This window comes from Lipotes vexillifer, unplaced genomic scaffold (genome assembly GCF_000442215.2).
Source record: "Lipotes vexillifer unplaced genomic scaffold, Lipotes_vexillifer_v1.1 scaffold513, whole genome shotgun sequence".
Lineage (NCBI taxonomy): Eukaryota > Metazoa > Chordata > Mammalia > Artiodactyla > Lipotidae > Lipotes > Lipotes vexillifer.
In genome coordinates, this window is record NW_006777952.1 from 356,263 (window position 1) to 377,718 (window position 21,456).

The 21,456-nt window shown below is 47.9% G+C and overlaps 1 protein-coding gene across 4 annotated transcripts in view; it reads left to right on the plus strand.

Moving 5' to 3' along the window:
- Positions 1 to 21,456, plus strand: part of DGKG (diacylglycerol kinase gamma) — a 164,734-nt gene that overhangs the window by 51,786 nt on the left and 91,492 nt on the right. Inside the window, exons 9-17 of one of the 4 annotated variants that reach the window (XM_007451380.1) lie at positions 1,177 to 1,294; positions 2,845 to 2,933; positions 6,014 to 6,130; positions 7,167 to 7,259; positions 8,821 to 8,880; positions 11,342 to 11,421; positions 12,606 to 12,680; positions 15,255 to 15,340; positions 19,877 to 19,966. In XM_007451380.1, coding sequence (XP_007451442.1) covers positions 1,177 to 1,294; positions 2,845 to 2,933; positions 6,014 to 6,130; positions 7,167 to 7,259; positions 8,821 to 8,880; positions 11,342 to 11,421; positions 12,606 to 12,680; positions 15,255 to 15,340; positions 19,877 to 19,966 — 808 coding nt within the window. Of the gene's footprint in view, positions 1 to 1,176; positions 1,295 to 2,844; positions 2,934 to 6,013; positions 6,131 to 7,166; positions 7,260 to 8,820; positions 8,881 to 11,341; positions 11,422 to 12,605; positions 12,683 to 15,254; positions 15,341 to 19,876; positions 19,967 to 21,456 lie in introns of all 4 variants that reach the window. The other 3 variants (XM_007451381.1, XM_007451382.1, XM_007451383.1) reach the window with 3 other exon arrangements.

Sequence of the window (21,456 nt, forward strand, 5' to 3'; positions counted from 1 at the left end):
TTTTTTTTTTTTTTTTTTTTTTTTTGAGTGTTACTCTTTTGATGGAGCCTATGACAAAAGGTCAAGGACACCATACCTGGAGGGATGCTCTTGAAGCCACAGTCTCCAGCAAGCCTATGCTCCCAGGGGCTAGAAGGTGGGAGCTTTGGTGTCCAGGGAAGGTGTGTGATTACGTGAGGCTTGGCTTATCTGGTAGATAGAATGAATTTGCTTCCAAGCCACGTCAAGGGGAAATGGCTTAACCCTCTTTCTGTCTCTGTCTCTTCGCTGTTTTATCTGTGCACAGAAAGGTGATGAGAGGAGTACATTGTTTTTACTAAGCTAATTTTTTCCTGATTATAAAACTAGTACCTCCTCACTGTAGAAAATTTGGAAAATACAGAAGAAAGTAGAAATTAGAGAATAAAATAAATCCATAGTGCTGCTAGCTATAGCTAACCTCCGTTAACAGTTTGGTGACATTTTTTCCCGTACAACATATCACTGTATAAAACTGAGATCATAATATATCATCAAATTCGCATTCTGTTTTTTTCCCGTAGAACTTAGTATCATGAGCACATTCCCAAACCATTCAATGTTCTTATAAATATCTTTTTGATGGCCACTTAACATTAAATCATACAGATGTACCACAAACCTTTTGGTCATTTTGAGGCCTTTAGGATATTTTCAGTTATTTTAAATAATGCTGGGTTAAACATCTGACAGAGCACAAAAATGCTCATCTATCTTTCAAAAATGATTTCTTTAGGATAGAATCCAAGAAAGGAAGTTTATAAGTTGAAGGTTGTAAACATTTAAAGGATAGATAGATGGGCGATAGATAGATTATAGATCGTTGATAGATAATAGATGATTGATAGGTAATAGATGATTAATAGATGATTGAAAGAAAGAAAGATTGTTCTGATTTCCACTCCCCCCACCACATACTCCACTCAGATGGCCCTAATTTTTAATATTTGATTATTTTAGAAAATACACACACACAAAGAATTTTGTTTTGATTTGCATTCCTATTAAAATAATCTTTACAACAGTAAAATAAGTGAATAACAAAATAAATTTGTGAATAAGTGAATGACAAAATAAACTTGTTTTCCAAATATGAGAAGAGACTCTTTTTAGAAAGAGTGGGGCTGCCTGCATCTCATTGTCTTGCTGTCCCTACAGGGCTCCAAGGGGGACGGGAGGCACGCCTGGACCATGAAGCATTTCAAGAAACCAACCTACTGCAACTTCTGCCATGTCACGCTGATGGGTGCTCGGAAGCAAGGCCTGTGCTGCATTTGTGAGTAAACTTCCTTCAAACCCCTTTTCCCAGGAACTGTCCTGCTCTATACATGATTGAGCCATTCTCAGAAAAGTTTAGGCATCTCTGCTTCCTAGCTTGAGGGATTTGCCATATTATTCCAACAGCAGAAAATAAAGCAAAACTTCCATGTCCTATTTTTGTTCTACCCAAGTCAAAGGGACAAATATTATCCTATTGGAGTCTCGTCATAGGCCACTGACTGCCTAGAAAAAAAGTTATTAAGGTTCAAATGTAATTAAAAAGCATCTCATAATAATTTCAATTGAGTTTTGCTAGTGAATGTTTTGGTTGCTCAGAAGAACCTGTTTTTTTTTTTTAATTAATAAGCAACTATATTCATATATACAATGGAATTAAAATTATCCACTTGTTTCACTTTATAATCCATTTAGTAAAGTCAGATTGGAGAGGAGAAAAAAACACACATGGAAAAGGAAGGAGGGAGACTGAAAAGGAGGACAGAAGAAAGAGATGGAAGAGAAGGAAGAAAGAAGGGGTCATGTAGGAAAGAGGGTGGGTTTGCAGAGCAGGTAGAGAAGGGAGGGGCTGCAGCAAGAAGGCTTTGTAGGGCCCAGGGTGCGTGGGTGCAGAATCCTGTCCCCCACCTCAGGATGCAGACAGCAAGCACTCAGCCTGAACCCTCCAGGGACTGGGGAGCTGCTGCTGCAGCGAGGGCCGTCGGGTACGGGGCAGGTCACCAAAATGTTTTATCTGCCATGCACACAGGAGCCAGGCAGCAGGCAACCTCAGCCACAAAAGTCATCGTAGCAGAGCTGGGCCCAGTGTCTACCAAGAGCAAGCATCAGCAGGCAAAAAGTAGGGGCCCACCTGTCTTTCCAGCACCTATTTCAAATCCAGCTCTCACCCACTTTTTATAGGCCCAGCCTCATTCCTAGTACGTTCTAGGCCTGTTGGCACAGTAGTAAACAGTAACAACAGCAGTCATTTGTGGAATAGCTGTTCTGACCCGCACACGTGGTGCTTTATACAAATTATGTAACGCTGCAAATAGAAAGCAATCTTCTTCCCATTTTGTAGAAAACGCTGAATTTCAGAGCGGTGAAGGAACTTACCCTAGATCGTGTGGGTGGTTACAAAGGGTAGAGCCAGAGTTCAGGCCCAGGCCCGCCTGTCTCCAGAGTTAGGAAGACCCCGGCCTTGCTATCCACGCCCCAACATCCTGACATTCAGTACTGTGGCATTGGCATAGCCAGGATGACTCCTCACGCCCCTTAAGTGGAAAGCACCTTTCTGGGGATGTTTTCCAGCTGCATTCACCACCCGCGGTGGAAGGCAGTGTGGCAGGGGGGAGGGTGCAGGAGCATGTCTGGGAGATAGTCATGGACTCTTCTCAGTGAACAACTGGAGACTTGAATTGCCATTAGGCAAGGCCAGCTCCATATGTCCCCTGCCCCTGACTGGCCACGCAGAGGGAGGCACGGGCCTCAGCTGGGGTGGGGGGCAGGGGGATGGCTGACCTTCCCTACGTGGTCACTCACAGTCACTTTCCTTATTTTTATTTTCAGACTGTAAATACACTGTCCATGAACGCTGTGTATCCAAAAACATTCCTGGATGTATCAAAACGAACTCAAAAACCAAAAGGGGCGGTGAGGTTGGTGATACCTATTGCCTTGTTCTCCTGCATGCTGTGTCCCAGGCAACATGTCCATCTCCACAGATTTCTGGGCAGGAAGGGGCTTTGGGAGCTTTATACAGTCCCTTCTCTGCCTTGAGGACCACCCTTAAACCATCTTGTCCATCCATCAGTCCATTTAGCATCTCCCTGGTGCCCACCGTGTGCCAGATCCTGTGCCGGGGGTATGCAGCTTAAAAGGTGGTCCTCAGCCTGGGGGACTGTGCAGTCTAGTGGGAGGAGACAGGCATGTAAGCAAAGCGCAAAGTAGGGAGCTGTACAGTAGCGATAGGGCTGTGTGGGACATACAGTTGAGGCACCAAGGGTGGCAGACAGGGAAGCTTTCACCAAAAAGATGGCATTTGAGTTGTGTCTTGAACCCAAGTCAGCAGGATTTCATAAGGAATCAAGGAGGACAAGGCACCCCAGGCTGGAGAAGCCTCAAGTGTGAAGGCATGGAGACGTGGCTTATTCTCGGATCTGTACTTGGTTCCGTGTGACTGGGATAGAGGATGCTTAGAGGGAAGCGGCGGGAGATGTGCTGCAGAACTGGTGAGATCCAGGTCTTGTGAGGCCAGCTGAGGACTTGGGAAGGGGTTTCATTTGTAGCTAAGGGGCCATTGAAGAGCTTTGAGTACATGAGGAGATGTTTGGGTTTGCAAATTAGGTTAATTGCTCTGACCATGGTGCCAGAGAGAGATCAGATCAGAGGGGATGAAAAAAACTTTTCCAACAGTTCAGGCAAGAGTTAATGCTGCCCTAGGGCCTGACTGGGGTGGGGTCTGCACTCACCCACTACGCTCTGCCTTGTCTACAGTAGCACAGTGATGGCTGTGTCTGTGCTGAGTGAGTGTCCGCCAGCCATGCCGGTTGTTGAGTGTTTTGGCTGTCCCACCGGCTAAGGTGGAAGACATAAAGGGAGAGTCTGAGAGATAATTTGGAAGGTCCTACCACCAGGACCTGGTGACAATCATGTAGGGGATGAGAGAGGGAGAGAGGTTGGAAATGGCTACCAGGTTTCTAAGGTGGCCATTGGCTGGTACCATTCACTGAGTCTGGAAATAGACTCTTCTTTAAATCAGCAGGGGAAAGGCACTCGGAGTTCCTGCAGAGGGAAAACCCCATTGAGGAATCTGAGTCAGGAGATGGTTAGCAGGTGGGAGTGGTATCCAGCCCTCCCCAGTAGGACTCCGAGAGAGAAGGACACCTCCAGGGACACGCATGCATGCCTGTGAGACACCGCGTGGCCTCTTGTCTATTCCTTCCGTACCACGCCCATACGCACACCGTCCCATGTCCATGCCTTTCACCAGGACATATGGTGCACCTCCTGGGCTCAGGCCCTAAGCCTGCACTCCTGCCATTGCCACACTTGGAACAGAGGGAGACCTCTGAGGGACCAGCAGGGCACATTCATGACCTTCTGAGTCTTCAGGGGCAAACTAAGTCTTTAACCATCTCTTCTGATCCTGGAAGAGGATGGAGAAGGCAACGTGGTGTTGGGAGACTACTGTGGACTTGGAGTTAGGAGACCTGGCCATGAGTCCCTGCTTGGCCACTTACCAGCCTTGGAACCTAGGACCAGTTACTTAACCTCTCTGCAGCCTCATATTTTTTCTCTGTAAAGTAAAAATAATAATAATCTCAGAACAAATTCATTGTGACCATGTAGATGACAAATTGATTAGCAAACTGAGTTCTTTATACCCTCAGGGGTGAATGGCAGAAGGAGAAACTACAAAGTAAATGTGACACATCTTCTAGAGCAACAGTTTTACCGAAAATCTTTTGGAAGGAGGACACAGTAACTTAATTGATAAGTAATTTTAAACTTTTATCTAATACAGACATGGATGGTATCGTGCAAATATTCCATGTGTTTTTAATATTGTGCTTGTAGTTGGCACTTCAGGCTACGTCCCCACGTTCCCCCAGAGTCCATATCCACCCCTTCCGCTATTCGGGATACCCTGGTGAAAAATTTTTTGAGGGGTTCTATAGAATTCCTGGGGGACTTAACTGAGGGCTCAGACCCCCAGAATTTGGTGTCATGGGTCGCTTTACACTTACAGTCACACACGTACACATGCATTCACACCTGCTTCCCAAGTTCCTGGGCTGCTTCAGGGGCATGTCCTGGCCAAGAGGCAGGTACAACACGCTCTCCAGGAAACAGATGTGAAAGCTGCTGGCTGATGACCCACAATAATCCCTTTGGGCTTTCTCTCTAACTTCCTTCCTGAGTGCTTCTCAACCTTGGCTGCGTATGATAATCACTCAGTGTGCTCTAAAACATACTAATGATGGGTCTCATCCCCAGAGACTCTTATTTTGTCTGGAGTGAGGGCTGGGCATTAGGACTTCTAGATGCTGGCCAGGTGGTCCTGAGGGGCTGCTAAGGCTGGGAGGCACCGGCCCATAGAAGACAGAGGGGGAAGGGATTCCCCATCAGGGGCACCCCCCAAGGGCCAGGACTGTGCCAGGAAGGCCTTTCCAAATGTGCTGTCTCATTGAATCCTCCCAGAAAACTCAGAGGTGGGGCATTTTATGCCAATTTCTGCAGATGAAGGACCTGAGACTCAGAGAGGTCCAGGAACTGGCCAAAGGTCACCCCACTGCAAAGTGGAAGATCAATGACTCCAACCAGTTTTGTCTGTAGCCCAAGCCCTCCTGTATTTCTCTGCACCCCGCTGCCTTCCAGAAAAGGGCACACACAAACACATCCCTTTGCAAAGAGTTCCGGTGACAGAGAGATGAACTGCAAGACAAGATGCTCAGAGGCTTGACTGCCAGAGGGGGTGAACTGTTCAAAGAGCAGGCAAAGTGGCTTTCCATCTACCTCGATTAGCATGATAGAGGTTAGGTAGGGAGTGACCACACTGGTGCAATGCAGCAAAGCAGCCTGGCATCCAGAAGTGCATCCACTAAACAGGAACCAACCCTCTCTGGCCTCCCCACTCCCTGCGCTCCTCCCAGACCCTTCTTCTCAGGCCCAGGGCCCAGGGCCCTGGGATGTGGTTCTGCAGCCTTCCCTGGTATCCTTCGCTTCCCTCCTGCAGGGGATGCAGCACGCGTGGGTGGAAGGGAATTCCTCTGTCAAGTGTGACCGGTGCCACAAAAGTATCAAGTGCTACCAGAGTGTCACCGCGCGGCACTGCCTGCGGTGCCGGATGACGGTGGGTTGGCGCCCAGGGCAGCCCTGCTGCTTTTCAGTGTGGTTTTTTGCTCAAGCTGCAGCCAGGCAGCAGTGGACATCCTGCCAGAGGGCATGAGCAGAGCTACGTGGGCAAGGCTAGAGAGGGAGCCTAGAGCCCCTGTTCAGTGCCCTAAGTCTAACTGCCTCCAGTAAATCACCAAGATGCCCAGAGAGAGGGCACCCCCCAGGGCTGCTTAACAAGAAGCTGACCACTCTACTCTCTTTGTGGCCAGGCAGCTGTGAACAGCAGGTTGGACCATTAACTTCCTTCGCCTGGGTGTCATCTGGGCCGGGGGCACTGACAGAGTGGGAGAGGAATTAGATACTCAGTCACCTGCATCAGAGGAAGGCACACTCCTGACAGCAACCCCACTGTCTGGACAAGAGGCCTGTGCCCACTGCCATCATCCATGACAAATGTCCACTTCCTCCTTGGACACCTAGAGCTGCCTGACCTGCTTCCAAAGCAGACTCAGTGCCGTGTCTTGTCTCCTTGACTGGGTATCAGCCTCAGAAAGGACTGCAGAACTCTTAAAATGCAGAGGTCGAGTCATGGAGTTTACCTCCAGCCTCTCATGAGTTTGTTCAACAAGATCTCCTTCCTTCCAGTGTCTCAGAGCCTAGGGAGCAAATATCCCATGGGGGCTCTGGAATCCACATGGGGGTACCATACGGACAGGCCACAGGCCTGCTCGGGACCGTTTTGCTCCAGCTGCCATGGGCAGCACTTGGTCTCCTTTCTCTGCCCACAGCAGACTTGGCACCCATAACCAAGCACACACACCAGTACACATTACACACCACACACACACACACACACACACACTCACACTCTCTCTCTCTCTCTCTCTCTCTCTCTCTCTCTCTCTCTCTCTCTCTGCTATACTGTGAAAGCCAGCAGTGCATCAGGATTTAAAGGATCACTAGGCAACCTGCCTCCCTAGTAAATTTCTAAACCCTCATACTTGACATTTCCTTGATCACTTTCACTTAACTCTCATCATTTTTTCCTCCAGTTTCACCGCAAATGTGAATTGTCAACTTTGTGTGATGGTGGGGAGCTCAGAGACCACATTTTGCTGCCCACGTCAATATGCCCCATCACCCGGGTAAGTGCTGCCACCCCAATGGGGCTCTGGCTCCCCTGCAACCCCAGCTCATGTTTCAGATGCAGGCAGCATTCAGACATTCATATCCCTCAGAGGGCTCCCTCAGCAACTCTTAGGATTTGTGTTTTCAGCCCAGGTTTAAAAGAGGTCAGTGCTGCACAGTCAGATTGTGAGGGAAAACTTCCCTGACTAAAATGATTCCAACCGCTGGCCACCCAGAATGCTCTGAAATGGCCCAGCAAGGAAAGCGCATTCATTCTAAGCACCTTGCAGGCAGATCACATATATGGAACCTCAGTCAACACCTGTGCACAGCTAGGCTTCCCAGGCCTCCCTTGTCCCTGTCACCCTCTCTCCTGTGTCCAAACATGGACCTCCCTCTGCCTTGAAGATTTCCACTTGGGTGTCACAGCCCTTCTTGGAAATGAAAGATGCAAAATTAAACTCTATTTATCCCCATCTGAAACTTTTTCTGTCTTCTGTGTTGAAGACCCCTCTTTCAAGCCAAGCACCAAACACCTTAACTGTTCTCTTTCCATGTTAAAGTTGCTGCTGAGTTCCACTGATTCCTCACATCTCACCCTTGACTTGACCATCTTCTTTCTTATTAAAAACTAAAGGAAAAAAACCACCACTTTAAAAACTATTTGGCAGTATCTACTAAGTTGGAAATACACAAACTCTATGATTCAACAATTCCCCTCCTGTGAGAAATACGAGCATTTATTCCACCAGAAGACATGTCCGGGAATGTTCCTATCAACTTTATTCATAACAGTCAGGCACTGGAAACAAGCTAAATGACCATTGACAAGAGAATAGGTAAATAAGTTGAGGCAGATTAGTATAATGGAATACTGCATTGCAATGGAAAACAACCATGCTTAGATGCAAAAATATGGATAATCCCAGAAATATAATGCTGAACAAAAGAACCTAGACTCAGAAAAGATATGGTCTATGATTCCATTGATATGAAATTCAAAAGCCAGGCAAAACCAATAAGGTTTCAGGAGTCACAACAGAATTATGCCAGAAGAGGCAGTAGTTACAAGGGCATATACGTATGCAGAAATTCACAGAACTGTAGATTTAAATTTGAACATTTTACTATATGTGACATTAAACCTCAATGAAATGAATAATAAACATTGAAAAAACAAACAAACAAAATAGGACATATGACTTCGTATTGCATCATTTAGGTAGTGCTTAACAGAGAAACCAGATCTGAGACCTTGCTTCTCAAAGCTCAAGCTTCTAAATCAACAAAGTAGATTTCTGCCCATTTCAGTGTTTCCTCTGAAACACTGTGTCCCTTCCAGTGTCTCGGAGTTAAAGTCAGGGCAAGTGATGACAACTGCCTGGAGAGTCCTTGAGAAAACCAAAGGGAACATTTCTTTTTTTACGTCCAAAGTCCCACTTTGAAAAACTCCTCCCTACACTATATTGGTTTTCTATTCTCTTCCTTTATATTAACCATTTGTTTTTCTTCTGATTTCCTTTTTTGTAGTAGGCATTTTTTTTTTCAAAAGGTGCTTGTCTTTCCTCTCTTTTATAGGACAGGCAAGATGGGAAGTCTGATGGTAGCATGTCAGCCAAGGATGAACTTGTAACTCAGGTACCTCAGCAAGCCCCAAATCCACTCACTCGTTCTAAGCTGGTCCAAAGCTGTGGCGGGGAGAACAGGATTTGGCTTCTAGAGAAACACATCTCAACATCTGCTTTCTTATCTGATTGATTATATCACACAGGACACTGTATTTCCAGCCTCTGGGGTTACCTTTGACAACCACACTGTAGGCAAGTGGTGTGAAGGGAGGTTGGTTGATCCCGTGGCAGGCCGAACTGGCTCTATCACCGTTTTAGGAACACATTGCATAAAACCTCATTATGCATACTCCCCGAATAATAACAAGAATGTGGCTTAAAGGTAGACAGTTAGGTTTTCCAGGACTGCCAAGCTGTCTGCAGAATGTGATCTGCCAGAACCGAGTTAACTAGATCCAAAATTTCTTCTTCATCCTTAAATGTATATTTCAGAACTCATTTTTTTTTAGCTGGATTCACCAATGAACTTCTCTTTGTGCCTTTCACAACGTTCCAGGGAATGCAGGAAAGGCAGCCTGGTGAGGTAACAAGTGCCGGAAAAGGAAATAGCACACTGGGGCCTTCTCCTCTGCCTCTGAACCTTAAGTTTCCTTGTTTGAAAGGGGGCATAGCAATCCCCGCACTGCCCACCTCCCATCGATGCTCCAAGATTCAATGAGAACACATAGATGAGTGTAAAACATAAGCAATGGTGCTTAATGTGGGAAAGCTCTAGACACCTTGAAAGGGAGAAAGTCAGATGGAGCACGCGCGCGCACACACACACACACACACACACACACACACACACAGAGCGCAGGTATGTCAGTTGTTTACAGCTGGCATCTATCTGATTACCCTGCATCTCTTCTGCTTGGGCAGTGCCCGTGCTGTACAGGTTGTTAAACATTTTGAATATCACCCCCAGAGATAAAGAATTACTCCTTAAGCTCCAAGGTGCTTCTGGGTTTCACACAAATAATCACCCTTGGCAGATGAGAAAATTCCTAAAATTTATAAAGGATGCTGCTGTCCGTTTCAAACAATATGGCCCTGTGTTTGGTGAATTTTTAGCTTGCGACCTGGAAAAGTAGGCATTAGATAGTGAATATGGAGCAAAGCTTCATCTCTGTATCGGTGTGTCCTTCTGCTGAAGACACAGGTATTAATATTGAGTACCCACTCTTGTATCTGGGGCAATGGGGCCCTTGGTAGAAAGGTTATACACACACACGCCCTGCTCCTGAGGCATTAAAATCCATTTGATGTTTTGTGATATTTACCTGAGAAAATAAAAAATAAAGGCATATACAAATAAATGATAACAAAAGAAACCCAGAAGATATTATTGGGTTGGCCAAAAAGTTGGTTCTGGTTTCTCATAAGATCTTACGGAAAATCCCGAACGAACTTTTTGGCCAAACCAATATGTGCTTCAAGTGCAATAGCTTTTGTTGCAATGATCAATGAATTGGGCCCTGAGAATGAGGAGTTCTTTTTTAAGAGGTTGCAAAGAAGGAAGTGGGCATTTCAGGAGGAGAAGAAACCAGTGTGAGCAGCCCCAAAGGGTGGGAATTAACTCCCTAGAAGTTACAAGCCAGGCTTGGCTGGAACTGCAGTGAAGGTTAGAGTAATTAAGAGAGAACAGTAGATTGGGGCTGCACTTAAGTGCCTTGCATGCCAGCTTAGGCGATCTGGATTTTATCCTCTGGGTAACGAGACGTCTTTAAAGGTTTCTGAGCAGGAGTGATGTCCTGGGAAGGAACTGCATGGGGGCAGCATACAGGGCTTCCCCTGAGGTGGGCAAGGCCCGAGCAGTGTGGGCGCTGTGGCAGCTGCCGGAGATAAAGAGACATTCCAGGGAAAGAATTGGCAGGACAGGGTCTTCCCTGTATGACTGGATGAATAATAACAGTAGCCAGGAGAGAGGGCCAGTTTTGTGGGGAAAGAAGGTAGGTCAGGTTTGGAGCATGTTCTGGTGAGACATCTGGCTGAATGTACCCCCTGGACAGTGAGAAATGTGGAACCAGGGCTCAGGAGGAAAATGGGGGCTGGAAATGTGGATATGGAAGGTACTGGAGTGGAAGTATAGTTAACTCCATGGCTGTTATTTTATTTAGGTGTAGGGCCAGATGGCCCTAACTTTTAAGATCATAATCAGTTGTATCCCTCACAAAATCTAATCTTGTGCTGTGGGCACAATGCCACACCATTGTGAATAATTTGAAGTTGTGATGCCACTGCCCCATCTCTGATCCCGACTTCAGACGCTTGTCACCATTAACACTACTTAAAGGCCATTAGGCTGGAGACACTTAGCTGTTTAATCCCTCAGAAAACTCGGCCAGTGGACCAGCACCTACTGCCTCCTGACCTCCTCTCCTCCCTGCCCGGAACTGCTTCTCTCCCGGGAGCTGTCTTAGCATCCACTCTCATCGCATTCCTCCTATTGGCTGAAACAGAGCTAATTTCTTTTTCTTTTGCCTTTTAAGTATAAGATCATCCCCACCCCGGGTACCCACCCCCTGCTGGTTTTGGTGAACCCCAAGAGTGGAGGGAGACAAGGAGAAAGGTATGTTCTCTTCTTTTTCGAGATGGAGAGGCTAGGCCAACCGTAACCAAGTGGGCTGTGGACATGGCAGACCTGTGGCCCAATCCCAACCCTACCACAGACTGCTTGATGACCTGGTCCAAGGGACTTAATGTCCTTGTGCCTTGGTTTCCTCCTCTGTAAAACGGAGGTAATAATCATTTCTCCTCCCACAGGGGTTTCGTGAACAATTAAAATAGACACAGTGCTAGCCTACGGCCTGTCACGTGGGCCATTATTATGGTCCCCAGAATCAGACCAAGTTCTGAGACGTCCGTTAACTTCCCAGCCTTGCAAGTCTTTTCTTGATTTAAGAGACATGGCAGAGGCACCTGGTTGAGACTTCCTGGCCTATCCCACCCTTGAGAAAGCAGGGCACCCGTCTCATCAGTGAAAGAAACGCCCAGACAGTGGGAAGCCCCAAGAGAAGGGGAGGGGAGGGGTGGCAAGGGGCAGAGCAGCTCTGCCTCCCAGTGTTCAGCTCTGGGGCAGTGAACAGATGGCAGGGTGATCTGGAATCCAGGTTTTAAAAAATAATAAGCAGGGTTTAAGCAAGAATTATGAGCGCCCCCACCCCAGTCCTAGGGGCAGAGCACGCCTCCTGAACTGACCTGATTAGCCTCAAGCTGGAGCCTTGAAACCAAGCCTAGATGTGGTCACTGCCCCCAGCCCTCCTCTGCCCCAACCCCAGGTCCTGCGTGTCCTCCTGATCCCAGGATTTGGGTGACCTTTCCATAGAGGGTCCCTTGGTGCCTTTGTCTAGCCCACAAAGAGCAGAATCATACTACCTAGAACATACAGAACATTTGGGAGAAGGTCTCCATGAAGGAGGCGGCTTTAGGAGAATGGAAATTCTGTTCTCCGGGTTGCTCTGTCCTGTCCTCTGTGCAAGGGGTGCTACTCCTGGGGTTGGAGACTAGAGTCCTGGATGGTGGGGAAGACCTTGAAATGGGGTGAGGGCATGGGTGAGGCCAGCCAGACCTGGGACTTCAGGGTCTGCAGGGCCTGCATGCACTCTTCTCGCCTCTTGGGTATAAATGCACCCACGTTCCCACCATCAGTGGGCTGCAGAGGTACTTGCCCTCCTGTGACTTCTCACAATGACATTCCCCTTCTCTGTCTCGGTCTCTCTCTCTCTCTCTCTCTCTTTCTTTTTTTTTCCGTAGAATTCTTCGGAAATTCCACTATCTGCTCAACCCCAAACAAGTTTTCAACCTGGACAATGGGGGGCCTACTCCAGGGTATGGAGATACGATCTTTACTTCTTATTTCTCCCCCACGCCCTTAGATCTCTAAAGAAGATAGCTTTTGGGGTCACTTTTTTTTTTTCGTCTCTTTCATCGGTGGACTTGTCCTTCCTGCCATTTCACTCCTTTTCTCTTCTTTTCCTCCTATCTACTCTTACTTCCTCCTGGAGATACTCAGGACCACCCATTATGGCTAACTCTGGGAAGTAGCCTCCTGTACTTTATCCCAGAAAAAGTTGTTGATTTTGTAAGAGGGAGAAATTGCATATGTCATTTGTTGGCTTGACAAGAAGGGCGGGCTGGTAGATTTTAACTTATTTGCAAGGCCATATTAGCTGGTATCTTCATACTGAATTATCAGGGAGAAGGAAAGAGTTTTCTTACCACTGTCTGTCTGTGTTTCAGAAATCTGTACAGCTGACTCAGAGTTCCACTGCATGTTCTGTTGTGGGGGCCTTTAAGGATCAGGACAATTGGTTGTTCAATGAAATCACTTTTTTCCTGAATCATCCAAGTTAGAGGTTGTCAAGCTCCCCCGGCCCTTCTCCTCCTGTCATTTGCCTATTGGCTATTTCCCTGCTCATCAGCAAAGTGTCAAGGAGACAGGGAAAAATGAGAGGAGACAAGGCAGCCCCTCTGCAGCTCAACCCAAGGTCTACGGGAGGAGCTGGTCCTTGTGCTGGTGGCGGACATGATGAGCCCTGTAATCAGAGGCCCCTCCAGCATTAGGGCTGGAAGGTACCCAAAGACTGGTACCTTCTTACCGGCCAGAGACAGTGCACTAGAGACACCTGCCAGCCGGCCCAAAGCTATCTCAGTGCCAGGTCCTCAGACTTGCACCTGCTAGGCTGGGCTTTCCAACACACAGCTGCTTTGCCCAACATCTGAACCTGCATTTCTACTCTGGGCTCAGCAAGACCTTAATAGGGGCTGGAGTAAGGACTGTAAAAAGGAACTCTGTCCCTGTCTTTGGTTTGACACAAAGCTATTATTAATGGCAGGGTTGGTGCAAGACCCACTAAAGGGGAAAGAAACATGAATGTAGATTCAGCACCTCTGCCGTGACTTACCTGTAAAACTAACTTCAAAATAGAGTCCACCCGTACGGCTGCGCGTGCCATCCCGGTCACCATGATTGCCAGTTACTGCTCCATTGTGACTTGTGACTGAGCAGGAGCCCACAAATACCTTTACCAGCTGGCTCTCTTTTAGGGCATTTTAATACTTGAATACAGACAGTACTCACTTAACTGCATCTATTCTCAATTGGTTTTGCCCAGGATGACAAGCCTGGTGGCTACTTCTAGAGCCACTGTGCCCTGAGTATCTCTCTGTGCTGTACATGTCAGCCTGTAATCAGACAGGCTGTCTAGCCGAAGGGAGCCTCCATTCAGAACCCACTTCATGCAGGAGAGCAGAGTTCTGCAAGAGAAAGAGAGGGAAGGGGATGGTAATTTGCCCATGCATACATTGGTGACTCAGAAGGGGTATTCTCAGATCACGATGCAGGGCAAAGAGGAAATACTGAGCTTCAGCGTCTCAAGCCCCACCTCAAGGCCTCCGCAGGTCATGTCTGTGCTAAAGCAGAGATTCTTAACCTTTTTTGCACCAGGAACCTATTTGGCAGTCTGATGAAGTCTACGGACCACTTCTTAATATTAAGATAATAGTTTTTAATGTATAAAATGAAATATGTAGGAGTAACAGGGAAACTCATTATATTGAAAAGAACAGTTATCAAAAGGTAAAAAACAAATTTGTGATAGGAGAATATATGTGATTTACTAAGTCATTATATACCAAGTTCCAGAGAAAGGTCTAATAGCTATTGTAGATTAAAAGCAGCGATGAGCAGAAGTGATATAAAATATCTGCCACAACTGTAGTAAAACATCGAAATACCTGTGATTTGGGCTGCTTAACAAAGTCACAGGTATTGTTAATACTTCTGTGATTTGTGGCCTACATACATAATTGAAGGAAATGCTAAATTTCACTTAGAGCTTAGGGAAGTTAAGAGTGTAACATTTTCTTCCAGTTCATGGCCCTCTGGATTCTACTCCCAGACCCCTTAGATATGCCCTTCAGGTTAAGAGCCCTGCTCTAAAGGGTTAAGACCCCAGAGGGGAGATGGTGCTCACTCCACTTAGGTCTGGGTGGGATGAAGATCCAGCCAGCTCAGTGCATCTGACTTAAAGGGGAGGTCGTGAGGACAGAGCAGGTGAGAGAGCTGGAGAGGAGTCAGAATGCTGGGGGTTAGTTGTATCAGTGCCAAAATAAGCAAACTATGGATTCCTCTGCCTAAATCATAGAGAATTTCTAGAAAACCATTTTCTGTGTTGAATGTTGAGTCAGCATCTCCTTATACAAAGATGGCTCCACGGGATTCATACTCAATGGCATTGCTTAGTTAAGTTCTGGTTTCATAACATTAAGTGACCCTTTCAACCCTAAAAGGAATCAAGGTCATAACATACTCCCAGGGAAGGGAGCGGGCGGGGGACTCTGACTCAAGCAGTGTCAAAGTTCAGCTTGTAAACAAAACCATTTTGGTCTTTCTACTTCCAGACTTAACTTTTTCCGTGATACTCCAGACTTCCGTGTCTTGGCCTGCGGAGGAGATGGGACAGTTGGCTGGATTTTGGATTGCATTGGTAAGAATGGGCTGGAAGGGCCTTTGCAGTTGACTTATCATAAATATATTTAAAGTCAGAGGAAGGCAATCAACAAGAAAGAGAAATGTTTTGTTCATCCTTGTTTCTACTCTTGGACCAGTGCTTGACTAAATATCTACTTTGGGTGGAAAAAAGAATAAAAGAAGATAATGGAAGGATTCCCACTAGTACAGCTGTAACAGCTTAGTTTCAGGCCTTGCTTCATAAATAGCTGTCATGGCCGGGGTTTAGGCAGTTGCAGGACCGGCCAGATGGGGGGTTGCGGGGAAAAGGAGCAGGGCTGGGACTCCACGCAGGTCCAGGGTGCTGGATAAAGGCCAAAGAACTAAGCATTGATGCATAGCCCGGGGCAAGACACCCTGAGAGAAACACCTGCAGCTGGAGCCCAGAAAGCACATCTAGAAAGCACAGATGAACGCAAGCAAAGAAGCGCCACGGTGGGCTGTGTCCAATATGCCGAGATCCAAAAGGCTATAGGGAGGGTAGGGAGGGCCCAGGCTGGGTATCAGGAGGCGTGGGTCTAGTCCAGCTCTGCCTGGATCTGTGGGTCCTTGGACACAGCACCACCAGTAAATGATGGAGAATGATTCTGAAATTCTGGTACAAGGGGTATATTCAAGATCTAACCCTGCAGCACCCAGATAAACACTGGGACATGGGACTTAAGCATAGGAAAGCAGCCAGGGGTATTGCTGGGGAGGGCTGTCATCAAAGTCCGAGATGACCCAGAGCAACAAGCGCTGCGCTGCTTTGGTCTTTTCGTCCTTCATTCCCCAAATCCTACCTGTGCACCTCCAGATGCCCAGCGCCCCTCAAGGCACTGGTGATGTAGCAGTGAACAAAGGACAAATATCCCACTCTCACGTAGTTTCCGTTCTAGAGGGAAGAGACAGGCAATAAACAAAGAAATAAGTGAAACATACAGTGTGTCAGAAGGTGATAAAAACATAGCAGAAAAGGGGGAAAGGGAGCTCGGCGGAGGGAGTGGGGTTGCAATCTAAGACCAGGTGGTTCCGAAGGCCTTGAGGAGCAGATGACATTCGCATGGAGACCTGGAGGAGGGTGAGCCTTGCGGATACCTGAGGGTGGAAGGGACAGCAAATACAAAGGCCCTGAGGTAGGAGCAGGCCAGGCTGCCAAAGGCAGTGGGAGCGTGCTGGGGTGTAGTGCGTGAGGGTAGAGTGGCAGGGGATAAAGCAGAGATAATGCAGGGCCAAGTCACTAGGACATGTAGGACATATGGAGTGTGGCTTTCATACTGGGAAGGTCCCAAGATGCTGGATGGTTTTAAGCAAAGCAGGGACACAACAGATTACAGAAACAGAAAAGGGTGGAAGCTGGGAGACCAGTTAGGAGGCTCCTGCAGTAATCCAAGGAGGGGGACTGTGCCATGGACCACAGTAGTGACAGAGGAGGTGGTGAGAAGGAGTCAGATATCTTTTGAAGGTGGAGCCTGCAAGATTTGCTGACAGACTTCATGTGGGAGATGAGGGAAAGGAAGGAGTCAAGGATGGGCCAGGATAGACCCTGAACAGGGTGGAGAAACCTGGGCCCCCAGGGGTCGTAAGCAGACCACCTGGAGGAGGGGGACCGGCACCCCGCACACCTGCCACATCTACTCCCCCACAGGCGCTTTGGTTTCCATGGACACAGCCCTGCCAAGCAGGCACCCACGCTCTCCTGTCACCTCGGGCTCTGGAGTTGTTTGTGGGAGGAGGGAGGCGTCCTCTGGGAGCCGAGGAAGGAGAAGCTGATCAGCAGGGGGTGGATGGCTGCAGTACCTGGAGCTGCTCGCACGGGTCCCTCTCCATTGGGAAGGAGAAAGTAGGCTTTGCTGATAAGTTTTATAAAATTCAGAGGACACAGGTGATATACGCTTCCCAGAACAGAAAGGTCATGTGAGGTGATCTGCTCTTTCACAGGTTAGTGGCCCAAAGATTAAAAAACAAGGGTAAAAGGAGTAACTGCACAGTTTTCATTCATTCAAGAGAGAGAGGCTGAAGCCCTTGTTCTGTGCTCTCTGCCGCCCCATTTCAGTCCCCTCTCTGATGTGCTGTCCTGCTACAGCCAGAGTGGTCATTCCTGAATGTCAGTGGGGTTGTGATGTGTGCAAAGCACATCAGTGGCTTCCCAGGATTCTTAGATAAAGATAAAAACTCTTCAGATGCTCCACAGGGCCCTAAGTGGTCTAGCAGCTGCCCACCCAGCCTCATTTCCTACCGCCATCCTCTCCCTCTAGACCCAGACACCCAGTCCCTCTCTCAGACCCTTGAAGGCACCAGTGTCGCTTCTACCACAGGGCCTGTCTGTTCTGCTCCCCTGGCCTTCTACTTCAGATTTCAGCCAAAGTGTGGCTTCCTCAGGGAAGCCTTCCCTGATAACTCATTACAGGATCACACTCCTTTCCTTCCCATAATCTGAAATTATGCATCATTTCTATGAAGACCTTGTTAATAGCTGTCTCTCCCTCTCATCTGTAGGTACCATGAGAGCCAGAGCCGTGGCTTTTTTGCCTGCTATTAGAGCCAGAGCACCTAACACGGCACCTAGGCCTTCAGTAAATATGTGTGGAGATACTGTGGCGAATGAGATATAGTTCCCCCAGGGAGGTTACAGGACATTTGGGGAACATCCCCCAGGGAGGTTACAGGGCATTTGGGGAAAAAACAAGTAGTCAGTTACAAGAGAGTGTGATGAGATCACCCCTGGTACTAAAGAAACACTCTGGAGAGGAACCAGGTCCAGATTAGGGCAACCAGGGAGGGCTCTGTGCTGAGCAACAGAGAGCTTGTGATTTAAGGCCCTGAAAGCACTTCAGCAAGGTTGACATGTCGAGTGGGAGGCAGGACGTGAGAAGGATGAGGCTAGAGAGAAAGGCAGAGCCAGGAAGGGCTTCGCTGCGTGCTATGGGGTGGTGGGAGCCATGGCAGAAGGGAAAGCAGTGGACTAGTGTGATCAGGCTCATGGTTCAAGGATTTCCTGCCTGGGTAGAAGTGTGGGGAACACACCAGGGCGTGGAACTGGAGGCCGAGAAGGCAGAGAGGAGGCTGCTGCAGCAATAGCAATGGGAAGGAATCATACCGTACCAGAACTCAGCCATCACCACGGGATGGAGAGGAGAGATTGCTTGGAGAGCTATTAAGGGGACAGCATATAGAAACTGATGTGTAAATGGATGTGGGACAGCATATAGAAATTGGTGTGTGAAGGAAAAATCTAGAATGACATCCAGGTTTCTAGCCTCAACACTGTGAGGATGGTTGATCTGCTGGGATGGGAACCACAGAAGGAAGAGGCAGACCTAAGCAAACAAGGGCCTTCCAGGCAAAGGGAAGAGCACATGCAAAGGCAGGGAGGCATAAACGTGGACTGTGTGTTCTGGCAAGATGAGAGGGTCCACTGATTTACTCCACATCAACCCTCTTGGTGGTAATCTCAGCCCTAAGTCTTGCCTAAGCTCAGCCACTTCCGGCATGAGTCTGATTACCTGGGGCATCTGTGAACACCTGTTCTGCTGGGGCAGCCCTAGCATGAGCTTCACGCAGGATGCTGATTCTTGCATCACTCCCCACTCAACCCCCAGCCATGCTTCCCAATCACATCCCTCACATCCTCCCCCGGCACCTGGTGCACTGAGGTTTATGTAAGTGGTGTCCTCCAGAGCCCAGTGGGTGTCTGGCTTCCTTCAACTTTTCCAGCTCAGCCAACATGCTGCTGTAGACCTACGGCCAGATTAAAACATACATGCTCTGATGTGCTTTCTCTAACAGTTCAGTCTGATGCTCCTTTACAACCATCATGGGAGACAGGATTAGGAGTTGGTGTGTTTGCAGGTCTGGGAGGTGGTGGAAGTGGCAAACTGGTACCCGGGTGTCAAATAACACCTGAGGGTTTTGCTTATTAGACACAGTGTTATTTTTAAGCTTCTGAGCCTGAATGACTTGAGGCGAGGTATCTTCAGTATTCCAAGTGCCCCACCATTTTCTGATATCTCAGACCCACCTGTTTTACTATTTATGCACCTGCCTGGCCTCTGAAGAAAGGAGGAGCATGGACTTGGAGCCACAGAGATCTGGGTTTGGATCCTGGCTGTGGAATGACTTTCCCTCTGTGAACCTCCATTTCTTCATCCATGAGAATGATAATACCTTGCAGGGTCTGTCTGAGGGATAAATGGGGTAAATGCTACTTATCATTAAAGATTAAAACTGTGCAAACTAATGTTTTTGAGCTATATGCTTTCACCCCAAAGGAAAGAATTAGGATGAAATGAGGATAAACAGGTGAAAGTTACAGGGAGACAGATTTAACTCAATTTGAAAGATTCCTTTGCAGTGGTTAACATACTGCAGATGGAAAAGATGGCTTTAGGAAGTAGTGAGTTCCCCATCAGGAGAAGAATTCAAACAAAGAATGCTATGAGGGCTTCAAGCATTAGATCAGGGATAACTAGACAACTTGAGCCTTCTATAATCACATGGCATATGGTTCTCTCTTCCTCTTCATGGGTTGCAGATAAGGCCAACTTCGCAAAGCATCCACCCGTGGCTGTCCTGCCTCTTGGAACAGGAAATGACCTGGCCCGCTGTCTCCGCTGGGGAGGGGGTGAGTCTGCATGGGAGAGGCCTTACCCTGGAGACGAGTGCTCCAATCTACAGGGAGGCTCTGCAGAGCTAGGCTGAACTTCCCTCTTAGGGATCACATTCCACGGAGTAATACTCAACCCTGGGATCATCTCTACTCCACACATTTTCTTTAACCTCCATTCCATGCCGACGCCTGTGTCTACCCCTCACTAGATTTACTATCAGCCTGAAACTCAGCTTCGAGTCTGCCTCCCCCAGTAGAACAAGGTTCCAGGGTTCATCCCAGTAGGGGCTCACTTAGGGATTTTTCTGCATGAAATTCCCCCTCCCCAAATTATTGCTCTTCTGAATTAGGATTCAGAATGCAGACCGAAAAGCCACTTCGCCAGCTACTAGGGGCATCCAGATCATCTTAGGGCCCCATGGCCAGGGGCCCTCATTTTGAAATTCACCTAAGGGGGGAACTCAGAATGGTAGCCAGCTTACAGGGCAATGGGCAGGAGCTAAGGAGAATTTTGCAAACTGCAACAGCCCCCGTGGAGCTGGGCGTGCTCCAGAGAGTGGAGAGGTTCAGGTCAGCACATGGAACAGACAGATCAGCCTGGCAGGCAGAATTGGAGTGAGACTCCACGTGGCGGATCAATTCCGAGCGTGATCCAAGACCAGGCCGGCAGCGGTCAGTGTGCATGCTTGGAGGGCAGGGGCAGAGCAAACAGGAACCAGCCCTAGAAGGAAGTTGGCAGGCATGGGCAGAGCTCCCAGGGTCCTCAACCACACACTGGGCTAGGGAAGGACCCTCTTTTCAAGAGGGGACAGGCAGACTTGTAGCCCCACACTCTGGGCATCTAGGCAGCATAGCGAGGCACACATTTCACACAGCCTTGTGCTCCCAGATAGCATCAAGGCCCTCAGCTACCTTGTTGGTATCATTGCTGTCTTGTGAGGCATCCCCTAAGGAGCAGACAAGAGCCCTGACAACTTGAAAATACTCTTCAAGGTTGTACCAGAGGTAAGCAGGAGCGTGGAAGTGTTATTTGAAAGAAAAGATTGTCTCTCCCACTAACTTCTCACTTACAGTTCACTTGCTACATTAATTTTCTATTGCTACTATGTAATAGTAACAAATGATTATAAACATAGAGGCTTAAAACATCCATTTATCAGCTCAGAAGTCCCGGAACAGCGTGACTGGGTCTTCTGCTCAGGGCCTCACAGGATAGAATCAGGGCACTGAACAGGCTGCGCTCCTCTCTGAAGACTCTGGGGGAGGATTTTGTTTCTAAATTCATTCAGGTTGTTGGCCAAATTCAGTTCTTTGTGGTTGTAGAACTGAGGTCCCTGTCTCCTTGCTGGTTGTCAGCTGGGACCACTCTTAGATCCTAGAGGCCTCCCGTGTTCCTTGCCCGATGGATCCCTCCATCTTCAAAGCTGGCAGAGGAGAATCCCCCTTACTTCCAATCCCTCTCAAGCTTCAAATCTATTTTTTTTTTTTTTTTTTTTTTTTTTTTG